The sequence below is a fragment of the Sprattus sprattus genome (genome assembly GCF_963457725.1).
Source record: "Sprattus sprattus genome assembly, chromosome: 13".
NCBI lineage: Eukaryota > Metazoa > Chordata > Actinopteri > Clupeiformes > Clupeidae > Sprattus > Sprattus sprattus.
Genome location: NC_137911.1, coordinates 6,593,188 through 6,606,061, shown reverse-complemented (window position 1 = coordinate 6,606,061; position 12,874 = coordinate 6,593,188). Strand labels below are relative to the sequence as shown.

Genomic DNA, 12,874 nt, shown 5'->3' with positions numbered 1-12,874 from the left:
TACAAATCGACTCCTCACACTACAGTCTGCTTCTGCAGGTCAGCAGGAGCCAGTTTGACTGTTTAAATGTGAGCCTAAAATCGATGCAACTATTCAGCTTAATCCTTTTGTGAATGATAACGGTGCAGAGGTGGGAAAACTCTTGATTTGAAAAGCAGACCGTAGCTAAGCAAAAAATCTGCATCCTACTTGCTTTCCAAATGATGCAGTGTCCTGCAAGTGTGCATCTGTTTCGACCTCACTCTGACCGTCACTACGGTCTAAAATGGAATGATCACCGTTGTTCTGCCTGTCACCGAGACATATGTCAAAAAAAGTCATGTCCATGACCTCCGGAAGCAGAAAGACACGCGTTAATAAATAACAGCCATTGGTCCCGGTTCATCCTCTCACCTTGATCGCCTCATACGAGACCGTGAGTATACCGAATGAGACTAAATATCTCAGGTAAGTCCTGATTAAATTACATTCCATTCTAACAATTCGTTACCTAAATGGTACAGGTGCCTTGTGCCCCTGAGAGTTGATGTGGTTTGTGTGTTTGAGCTGTGCTCAGCTCGTTTTTTTCAGGTACTTTTTTGTTGAATTATATGCGCTAGATTTCCGGGTTATTTGAGTTTGTCTCCATTGTGCCTATACCGCTGTTCGCAGCCGTGGGCTTTGTGCGAGCCTACTAAGTGCGTTCGCGCACTGGTGTGGGCCGCCGTATTACTTTTGTTATGTGTTTTACTGCTGTTTGCAGCCGGAAATCTTGTAGCCTGTCTGACACTGCTCAGACTGCCTAGCGCTTCTCTTGAATTCGTGAATTTGTGGCTGTTTGTCCTACATTGCACGGTAAGTAGTTTATTGTTTTGTTTGTACTGCTTGTGTGTGCCTGCTAGCGTCCACGCACTGTGCAGGACACAATTGTACTCCTGTGGCATAACCTGTACCCCTGTTACAGCTGGTTGTGTGAATGTGCACTGTGTTACTGTACTGTGCCTTCTGCTTGTTCACTGGGTCAGCCTGCTAGGTGCTTAAGCGCTTGTGCAGGCCTCCGCAGTGTCCCTCTGCCACGCCCTACACCCCTGTTCCCAGCAGGTGGAGCTAGTGTGCGCCTGCTAGCTGCATTCGTGCACTGGTGTGGGTCATCATTTTACTGTGCTGTGTTTTTCCTGTGTTTTTATTAGGCTACGACAGTTCTCCTCTGCAATAGCCTTATCTGCCACGCCCTATACCCCTGTTTGCAGCTGGTGGGGCTAGTGTGCGCCTGCTAAGCGCATTCGTGCGCTAGTGCGGGCAACCATAACACCTGGGTAGATTGCTGGAGGACGACTCTGGACATCAGCCTAGGCTTTTGATGGCTTCCCACTACTGCAGGATCTGCAGGGCCTCCATGGGTTCCAGAGATGGGCACAGGGAGTGCCCCATGTGCCTTGTAGCTGCCCACGTACTGGAGGACGTCGACAACCCCTGCAATGCGGCCTGCGACCCCTCTAGGGAGGAGCGACAGCACCGGGCCAATCAGGTGGGCGGCAATCCCCTGACCAGCCGTCCCTCTCAAGCAGGCATGGGCGTAAGCGCACGCACAAGCGTTCGCATGACCTACGGCGGGACTCCCCCCACGGCCCTGCCCAGGATGAGGCACCCAGACCTACTAAGCGCCCTGCCTCAGCTACGGTGGCGGAGAGCGGTAGCGCGGAGTCGCGCCAGATCCTCTCAGCTCTCCAGGCTCTGTCACGGAGGATGGACAGGCTGGAAGGCCAAGCTCCATCATCTGCCTCCTTGCCCCCCTGGCCAGGAAGGTCCCCTCTCATCCAAGCCTGAGAGCTACGGTGAGGAGGAGGAACGGGGCGATGTGGATGTGTTATCCCTCTACGCCCCCCACACGACAGTGGACGACACCACAGAGCGGGGCAGCCTCGGGGGAGATCTGCATTCCGGCTCGGCAGAGCCAGTTGATGACTCTACAGAGAAGGGGGAGGCCCCGGGTGGCTCCCTGTTGCTACGGGTGCTGAGTGCTGCCAAGGTCCTGGGCCTTCAGGCGCCCACACCTACCCCAGCTCCTGTTGGAGGTGTTTGGGAGGTTGTTTCCCGCCCTGACCCACAACCTGGTATACCTGTGTCAGACGAGTACGCTGCGACACTGAGGTCATCATGGGCTAAGTCGTCTCAACGGCCCCGGTTTAATGCGACAGCCGGTTACCCAGTTGAGACAGGGCTGGGGGACATGCCGCCAGTGGAGCCATGGGTTGCCACATGGACGTCCCTGGGCCTCTCCTGCATATCCCCCAATCCGCGGTGCCCTCGGAAGGAGTGCGCAAAGACTGACCGTCTGGCCACTCGGGCTTTTAACGCATCAGCACGAGCGGCCCGAATGGGTAATGCGTTGGCCATCACCCTGACGGCTCTTCGGAAGACACTGAGCCCCGACAATCAGGACGCCAGGGCCCTAGTGGATGCAGCGCTTTCGTCACACTCACAGCTGACGCGTGACGTGGGTGACGCTATGACCTCTGTAGGGCTGCAACTATCGAGTATTTTTGGAATCGAGTATTCTACCGAGTATTCCATCGATTAATCGAGTAATCGGATAAAAAGTACTTTTGCGTTTTTAAACAACAATACCAATAGTGTGTCCCGCAACGAGGTTGAAAGCACAACAGCTGTGTGTGTGTGACCACACTTGCAATAGGGAGAAATGAAGAGTGCATGACATGAGATCTTGGAGAATTGTTTGCTTACTTGCTACTTTACACGATGCCTAGTCATCACTATAAACTCATAACATAGGCTAAAAATAATCACAAATAATGTACGTTCTAACAAGCGCTAGTGTCCATATTAGTTAGCAATCATATATCCGCTAGCGTCAACTTTTACGTTACATTGAAGAGTGACCTGTGAATGTATTTGCTGGTTGTAGTCTGTTAAAACACCCACGATCACCAAAGCAGTATTCTTTATCTCCCTTTAATGTGCATTCATCAATTTCCATTACATGACGATGCCTGTGATCGTACATACAGTATGTGTTTTCTGCAATGAGAATACGGACTTATCAGCACTGCACTGAATAACATTAATAGGAGTTATTGCTTCACGATAACAATTACACAACGAATATAACTAAATACATATAAAAGTGTACATTACACTAGGCAGCATGGATCTCATTCATATCTCATCCAGTCCAAATCTGAACAGGATGAACCCATCCTTATAACGTCGACTCAACATAAGAATCATAACTAAATCTCCGCTTAGCATGCTAATCGCACTTAATAGCAATGTGTACTCGCATGAAGCTCAAATACACGATTATCACAGTAGTAACATTTTTTGAAAACCCTTACTTTCATTAGGTACGCACACAATGCCTCACATACATATCGAACAATGATGAGCACTCGAAACGTAATAGGAACAACATAGGAACCACTACTTTGCCACTGAATTTGCAACATACTAAACTTGTCCTAGAGCATAGCATTGCTAGGCAACGTCACTATCAACAGAGTGTCTCTCATACAGTTACCATGCGGAAAGGGATTTTACGGCTGGTCTTTTGATTCTCCGCCATCGCACCATCGTAAAAAATATGAATTAAACGAAGCCTCGAGGCAAATAATTTGCCTCGAGTATTTTTTGTAATCGAGTTACTTGAGTTACTCGAGTAATCGTTTCAGCCCTAGACCTCTGCGGTACAGTGCCGCAGACAGGTTTGGCTGGCACAAACCTCCCTCCCGGAAGCCATGAAACAGGAGCTGCGCAGCCTCCCCGTGACACCAGGGGATGTCTTCCACCCAGGATCCCAAGAGGTGCTTGACCGCGCTGAGCACACAGCAGCATCGAGGGAAGCTGTCCAGTGTGTGTGCCGTAGGCCTGTTCCAACTACTGGACGGCCGACTATGACCAAGTATAGGCTGCGGCAGGCCACCCAGCCTCCCCCAGCAGCTAACATCCCGGTGGCCCCACAGGACTGGCGATTTCATGCGGCCCGCCGAGGAAGGGCCCCAAATTCCAGTCATCGAGGACTGCAGCGGGGCGCAGGCAGTGGTGCAGGCCGCGGTGCAGGTGTTTGTTCCCTAAAAAGACGGCGGCCAACAGCCCGTTCTCGACCTCAGGCCCTTGAACCGGTTTCTCAAGGTGCTGCCGTTCAAGATGGTCCACACGGGAGTGGTGATGCGGTCCAACCAACAGGGGGAGTGGTTCACATCTCTGGACCTTAAGGACGCTTATTTCCACGTCCCAATCTGCCGAGAACACCGGCCCTTCCTGCGCTTTGCCTTCCGGACAGGGTGTTCCAGTTCCAGGTCCTTCCTTTCTGCCTTTCTCTGGCCCCAAGGGTTTTTACTCACGTGGTGTCAGCCGCGCTGTCCCCCCTCCAGGCTCAAGGACTGAAGATCCTGCCCTACCAGGACGACTGGCTCATTTGTGCCCCTTCTCGGGAGCAGGTAGTGCGCAACACAGATGCAGTTATGGCCCACATTCAATCTCTGGGCTTCACAGTCAACTACAAAAAGAGCAACCTGCAACCCCGCCAACAGGCAGAATTCCTCGGCATTCTGCTCAGCCTGATCGGTATGCTAAGGCATTTCCGCTTAGGCAGCCTCGTCACGGCTCACAGAGTCCAGAAGCTCTTGGGTTTGCTGGTTGCAGCAGCAGCAGTAATTCCCCTTGGCCTGCTGAGGGCACGTCCCCTGCAGTGCTGGTTCAATGCTTTCCTTCTCCATCCCAGAGACGACAGGCAGGTGAGGCTGCGTGTGTCTCGGGCCTGCATCCAGGCTCTACGTCCTTGGAGGGATAGAGAGTTACTCCTGCAAGGTGTCCCATTGGGGGGCCTTCCCCACAGGAGACAGGTTGTCTCGACCGATGCATCCCTGACAGGCTGGGGAGCTGTCTGGGAAGGGCGGTCGGTGAGGGCCATGTGGCAGCCCCCGTGGACGCTGGACCACATAAACGTCCTCGAGCTGAGAGCCATCTATCTCGCTATTCGGAGGTTCCTTCCGGTGTTGCAAGACCGACATGTTCGGGTGAGAACAGACAGCACCACAGCAGTGTATTATGTCAATCACCAAGGCGGCACGAGGTCCAGCGGTGCCTCCAGGTGGCAGAGGAGTTGCTGACATGGGCATGGCCTCGACTCTCTTCGCTGAGGGCAGTGCACATCCCGAGTGTGGAGAAGAGACAGCCGACATTCTTTCCAGGACGGGGCCACTCCCAGGAGAATGGAGACTGAACACAGCTGTCATCAGCCAGATCTGGATACGGTGTTGCCCAGGTGGATCTCTTCGTGTCAGCAGAGACATCACACTGCCGGGAATGGTACTCCCTCATAGGGCAGGGGGGCAGTTTGGGCCTGGATGCTCTGTCTCAAGACTGGCCAACAGGCTTGTTGTATGCTTTTCCTCCACTCCCTCTCGTAGCGCATGTCCTCCAGAAGATCAGAGAGGTCCAACATTCAGTCCTGCTGGTTGCGCCACAGTGGCCGGCGAGGCCTTGGTTCTCGAGCCGTCTCCAGTTGCTGCAGGGTCAGCCTTGGCAGCTACCGTGCAGAGCGGATCTGCTATCTCAAGCAGACGGGCGGATCTGGCATCCGAACCCAGGTGCCCTGCGTTAATGGGTTTGGCCCCTACAGAGTCCATCGCTAAGCAGCTAGATGAGTCTGTGCAACAGACGCTCAATAACGCCAGGGCTCCATCTACTAGAGCTTGCTACGCTCTCAGATGGAGGATTTTTTCGAACTGGTGTGCTAGCATGAGCCAGCAGTTTGCCCTGTGCCACAAGTTTTACGCTTCTTGCAGTCCCATTTGGATCAAGGCAAGGCAGTAAGTACAATAAAGGTCTATGCTTCGGCCATTTCAGCCTTTGACCAGGGGGCAGACAAAAGATCCCTGGGTAGGCATCCTTTGATCGGCCAGTTCTTGAAGGGAGCCCGCCGGTTACGCCCAGGGCGCACCTTGCGGGCCCCAAGCTGGGATCTGCCTACAGTTCTCACGTCGCTCACTGAAGGTCCTTGTGAGCCTATTGCAGACGCAGATCTACGATCTTTGTCCCTTAAGACTGCTTTTCTCCTGGCTCTCTGTTCGGCCAGTCGAGTCGGGGAGTTGTGTGCTCTCTCCATCAGCGATGACTGTCTAAGGTGGCAGGCAGGCAGGCACTGGCGTGTCACTTTGGCCAAATCCAGCTTTCTTGCCGATGGTTCTTAATCAGCGGTCTATTAACCAAGTTCTGGTGCTGACCTAATTCCAGCCTTCCTCTGCCTCACAAGCAGAGCAAGATAGGCTGCTCCATTTGTGCCCAGTCAGGGCCTTGAGGGCTTATCTGGCACGTACTCAGCCTTTGAGGGGGACGCATTCTCAGATGTTTGTCGGCTATGGGGCGGCAAAGCGGGGATTGCCGCTTTCCAAACAGAGGCTGTCTCATTGGCTGGTGGAGGTTATTTCCCATGCTTATAGGGCTCAGGGGATACCAGTCCCTTCGGGTACAAGGGCTCACTCTACCAGGAGTATGGCTACGTCTTGGGCTGCCCTCAGAGGTGTGGCAGCAGACGATATTTGTGCAGTGGCTTCATGGTCTACGCCATGCACTTTTACTAGATTTTACAGGGTGGACGTAACTCGCCCGGCTCCGGTCGGCGAGGCTGCCCTCATGTCCGTGACCGAGCGAGGTTTTAATTAAGGTTTTAACTAATTCTGGGTTCCTCACGACTCCTTTGGTATGTGTCATCCCATTTTAGACCGTAGTGACGGTCAGAGTGAGGTCGAAACAGATCGTAAGTTACGTATGTAACTATGGATCTGTGAGAGGGATGACCGTCACTATCCTTGTCGCTCGGACCATCCTGAGGCGCTCAAGGTAGGAGGATGAACCGGGAGCAATCGCTGTTATTTATTAATGCGTGTCGTTCTGCTTCCGGAGGTCATGGACATGACTTTTTTGACATATGTCTCGATGACAGGCAGAACAACGGTGATCATTCCATTTTAGACCGTAGTGACGGTCATCCCTCGGTCTCACAGATCCATAGTTACATACGTAACTTACATTTTGAACAATATTCCTCACAGAGGAGCTGCTTCTCTGATAATGCATATTTATAGAGCAGTGTTTCTGATGGGGTCTGTCCCAATCCTGCCTACAATTGCTGCTTGTTCATTAGCCTCTATGGACGAAATGTCCCCCCAGAGAGTTGAGGCTCGGAATAACATGATGAAATTAAGACTCACTACTCACCAGTGAGCATGACAGCTACAGTTTATTATTTTGACCATGAACCGCTCTCAAGCAAATTGAGTTGCTGGATGGCCGCTCCATATCACTGTCATTAGTTAAATTAAGTCAGCTAATGTAGCTAATCCTCACACACAGATCAGCCAGAGGGACAGGACGAAAGTATCCATAAATGAGCATCCTAGCTAAACAGAGAAGCTCTACTCATCGTGCTCTGATGCTGTATCTGACAGTAATAGTGGACCTGATGTGAGTTGCCCCTGATTTTGTCCCAAAAGTCACCCATTTTTCTGTCCATATTGCCTTTTATAGGTGTACAGGTTTCTCCTTTGCCCTGGAGGGCACTCTGCCAAACCACTCTCCAAAAGAATGGCCTTGTAGGCTTCTAGGAGAAATTATGCACAGCTATGGAGAGAGAGAGAGAGAGAGAGAGAGAGAGAGAGAGAGAGAGAGAGAGAGAGAGAGAGAGAGAGGAAGAGACTAAGGATATTAAGTTATTATAACTAAGTCTTAAAAGTAATTTAAAAAAAGCAAAACCTCAAGAAAGAAGTTTAGCGGAAAAACAGACGTCCATCAGCCACATACATTTTTTTTTAATTGTTTCTACATTTGAACAGGTAAACTGTTTCAATTTCATTTCACATCAGTTAAACTTAAATATTTGATTAGTTAAACATATTTTTATGTTATTTGATCAGAACTCTTGTTTAAAAATGCATCAAATCTGGCCAGATCAATTATGGTATTATGATTGGCTTTGTAGCCATGTTGACCAAAGTACTGTATATACATACGGAGTAGGCTATAAACCAACACCAAATCACCAAATAGGTAAGTTACCTGCTACTATGCTGTAAGAGCACTGCCATATGGTTTTTAGGGTTCTTGTTCTGTTTCTTCGCCCCAGCCCATGCCCACCCTGGAGGGCCCTGCCCCACACTTTGGGAACAACTGGTGTAAAGTATCCCAGCTGGTTAAAAGCTGAGGTAGAATGAGTGACTGCAACACTGATAAAGAGGCGTAATTCACGCTTTTTCTCCCTTCAAATTCATCAACCTTTCCCTCCCCTCCCTCCTAAAAATGGACCTGCTTAAGGGAAAGATAGATTGTAAGGAGGAGACAAAAACTTGAATCACTTACTTGTATCACTTCTCATAAGGGGGCTGAGAGCAGCACAAACATTTCTCTTCACATCTTGTTTCAGACCTTCTTTGCATTTAAGCATGTAAGCTGTCAACAATGCAGTTATGTTTTGACCACAGATTATGCATCATGTTGCCGAGCGGTACCCTTGGACAGTAAATCATGTTGCAGTGATGAAGCCACAGTGCTCAAGGTGACCAGAACATACTGTATGACCTACTGCAGCTATGTGTTTATCACTGCATCTCCACTGCTGCCAATTCACACTGAGTTCTCTCTCTCCTGCATTTTTCACCCTGTTTTGTTTTGTTCAGTTCTGTTCACCCTGTGTGGCTGTCTGAGAAAAATGCAAAGTATGACATCCTTTTTTTCCCTCCCCAAAAGCGAATTAATGGCATAACTGGGCATGAATTATTCACAACCCTATCAGGTTAATGCATGTTCGATGGACTCCTGTGAGACAAATTTGAATATCTGATGCCGTGGACAAACATTTTCAGTGGTTATGAGTGACCTCAACTTGGTGCCTCTGAACTTCTAACTGCACAAATCATACAAGTCATACTATGAGGTACAACACTAGTATACTCTGCCATTTATTTTGTGTAATTACTGCCAACATTATCATTATCATTACCATTATCATCTATTCTGGTTTACCAGCAAGTATGTTGTAAGACAATGTGTGAGTAGGAATGTGTTTGTGCATGAGAAGGGGAGGTTAAGAGAGAGTGAGTGAGAGGGAGGTGACAGAGTTGATACCAAAGTGGAATTGCTAGCTTTGCCTTTGAAGTGCATGAGCTGTGCCTCAAGAGCTTGTAATTCCCGACTCTGCAACCTGACTGTCTGATGAGGCTTTGTTGCTCTCTCTCTCTCTCTCTCTCTCTCTCTCTCTCTGTCTCTCTCCTTTCTCTCTCTCTAAGGTATTGAAATAAATGAAGAGGACCCAGCCGAACGCTTATGGGATTAACGTTGCCTGAGCTGTTATTGCACTGCCCACATTAAATGTTTGAGATATGTTCTGCATGAGTTCTGATTTCTGAGTGGGGATGAAGCTGACTGTTGCACTGAGTATCAAATGAATGCTGTCTCCAAACGTTCTTACATCACCTCATCACTACATCCACCTGTGTTCCAATGTCCAACTGTTAGGAACTTCTAAGCACATCAGCCAAGGCGTTATGTACTCGTCCTTCTACTCTTCTCTTCTCTAAGTCCCTCACCACATCTCTGTTTTTTTGTCCCCACCATCTCATCCAGAAGTTTGAAGTTGGCGCTTGTTTGACACTTTTATTGTGCTTTTTAAAAGCACAAAACAAACCATTATAAATATTTAATGGAATAGAGAACCACATTTTCAAATAAAAACATCCTTTCCCAGATGGACTTCCTCTGGTGAAGTTTCCTTTTCTGTCTTACTGTGTTAGTATCATGGTATGAGGGCTTCATTCCAGACTATTGATCAGTGCAAGTTGAAAGTAAAAAGAGTTTTTAGTTTTAAAAATGTAAAACACACTCCTAGTTATTTCACAGGAAAGAATTGTACGCTGCTCTTGATCATTCTACCCTCATGAAGTTATCTAACAACAATTTCCGGATTGCTCGGTGATCCTTTTAACACAAAAAACACTGCTGAAACAATTGTGTTGTAAATTAGAACACAACTACTACAGAAGGTTGAAAATCACGATAACTCTTGTCCTACCTTCATGCCAGCTGTTAGATCGGCCTCCCTTCTTCTCTGAGCCCCCGTGCTGATGTGCCAAGAGGTCACTGGCAGCAGACAGACTCCATGTGAACTCAGGGTGCTCCCTGGTAAGGTGATCACATGACATCTTATTGTTGAGGCACCTACGCTCTGAAGAGAGAGAGAAAAGCAATGGTGATTTGGATCGCCCAGACTGCAGAGTTTGTGATATTTTGCACATGTAAGAAAATCAGTGCGAAAAAGTTCGAACTTAATGTTTCTGCATGAAATGAACAACCTAGCTTGTTACAAGATTGAGAACTGTACTGAAGGAAAAAGACATCTATGTTTGCTCGCTTGTTTTTCACCGAAGATATGTCTAATGCGGTTTCACCATTTCACCTTTCCACTGAGACACACATGGCATTTCAAAGTGCCCACTCACTGGTCACTATGGAACTTTAAAATCCACTTACAAAATGTAAAAACAACAATGAGAAAATTAAGTAAAAAACATAAAAATTCATAAATTCACATATTCAATTCAATATTAACTACATATTAAATATCTACCACAATAATAGTACAACTATAGTAATAATAATATTAACAATAATACCAAGATTAACATCAAGAGATATTTATTTATAAAGTATGCATCACACAAATTAACTAAATAATTAAAGAAATACTAGGCACAAAAATGTTCTTTAGGTGACTCACTAGTGTGCATATTGACAGTGCTGTCAAACACTATTGCGACGCATGGAGAGAAAGAACACAGTTTAATACTCTAGAGGCCACTGTGGCGTGCCTCTTTTCACCCGTACCCCAGCTGTGGCAAAGCATGTCTGTAATCCAATTCTCGCACAGAGAACACTCACACAAAGTAAGTGCCGTGGCTCTAACCAAATATAGCGTTAGCAATTTAGTCTGCATAAGAGCATCTACAGAGACACTCTTGACTTGGTTTATTCCACAAGGAGCTTGCCCTCGGAACTAACCCATATGAGGAATTGGATTTGTCCCTACAACTACCCTCCCATGTCTACTACCACAACTGTCCATGTGTATTTCCCTCAATGTCCCCTGAATTCAGTCCAAAGACAGAACTCTCTGCCTAATGAAGTGGGTTAATACTGCCTGTGCATTAGAGGCTTTTTAAAATCGCATGGGTGCACACTTTAAAAAAGTTTCTTCTTTGAGGACATTTGAAACAATAGCTTCATGGCCACTTAGAGACTGTAAAGGTAATAACTCTGAAGGCACCATTTTATCCTTGTGCGGAAAATAAATAAATAGCATTGATTGAATGGGACCAACTGCCACTGAGAGTTTTGGCCCCTGCATTGAAAAGAGCTCAGTTCAAGGTTAGAGGGAATGGAGAATAAGTTAGGTTCAATAAGCATCTGTACCTCTAAGGGAGGATCAGTGGCTGAAATGCATTGTTGGTGTAATTCCCCATTAACTGAACTATGATCTACAGTGACCTTCAACACATCCTGATACTGATTCTCTTCCACCCACACACAAGCACAGCTCTCTCTCTCTCTCTGTTTCACACACACACACACATTCTCTCTCTCAGCACAAGCAAACTTGTAGCGAGTGGTATTTATCTCATTTTCATGGTCAATATTTCAAAACTTCACCTTTAATCATATTCCCATGACCTTTCACAAACTGAAGAGCTTTGCTCCACAGGTTGAGCCTTAAACATTAAAATAAAACAACAACCTTTTCGTTCCTTTTCAAAATGGCTTTTTCAAGTGGAAACCGCATCACCCTGCACCTTGCAAACATAACATTATCAATGGAAGACTGCAATAACATTATTTATTTCATTAAACCTACATACGACAAAATAAAATGTCATGACTTTTTCAAAGATTAAAATGAATTAAGTGAATCTCATGATTTTTGGAGTACTCTCCTGTGAACGCATAATCATGTCACCTTTTCACATTATTCAGCCAAAGCCAGAATTATATGCCAAATGTAATAGCTTTATATTGCAAAAGCAAAACTGAGCGGAAGTCTCTTCATTTTTGCTCTTTAAAAATCTTCATGACTAACAATGAAGCTTCTGCTAGGCAGTGCAACCTGACCGGCAAACCACTGGAAAGAGAAAGGAATAGGTCTGCTTACTACTCTCCGCTCGCTCTATGCTGTGAAACAGCCACACTGAACCACTTGACACAGAGGCTCTGGTCCATTAAGACATTTTCATCCTACACAAGGACACAAAGACCATTTTCATGAAGTATGCTCCATCCCCATTATCACAAGTTACCATTTACAACTGGCGAGATGAGGGAGAAGTGACATTTAACAGAAGGAAAGAGAAATACTAGTTCCAATAAAACTGGATTTGTGCTTGAAAAGATTCCGTTGCCTATTTTAAGCCAGTTGTCAGTCAATCTTTTAGACAGAAATCTGTAATCATGTTATCACCCAATATAATACCTCGTTTTCTGAGATATTTTCGGACTGCACTGAACGTAACATATGTATGTCATGGCAGTATGGCAGTCAGAGAATATACTCGTGTAGTGACGGCACTCCATCACGGACTTATATCTTGACACAACGACACCATTAGGATTTCGGTCAAATACAACACATAAAGATATATGTCCTATATACACTGATTGTAGCCCTTCAAAGTGTTTCCAACAACCAACAAGGTAATTAAGCTCAAAGTTTGAATGTCTTTTAGCCCTCTCACCAAATGACTATGGTCCCCTCCCCTAGAATCTCTTTGTCAATGCATTGGCCAAATTAACACTAAAAGGTCTATATCCCTCGTCCGGGATATTTTTATTTTTG

At 47.0% G+C, this 12,874-nt stretch overlaps 1 protein-coding gene across 1 annotated transcript in view; it reads right to left on the bottom strand.

Annotated features, from left to right (window-relative positions):
• alk (ALK receptor tyrosine kinase) overlaps window positions 1-12,874 on the bottom strand; it is a gene marked incomplete at both ends in the record, with an annotated part of 321,781 nt that overhangs the window by 192,267 nt on the left and 116,640 nt on the right. Inside the window, one exon of the mRNA XM_080850148.1 lies at window positions 10,064-10,216. Coding sequence (XP_080706274.1) covers window positions 10,064-10,216 — 153 coding nt within the window. The remainder of the gene's footprint in view (window positions 1-10,063; window positions 10,217-12,874) is intronic.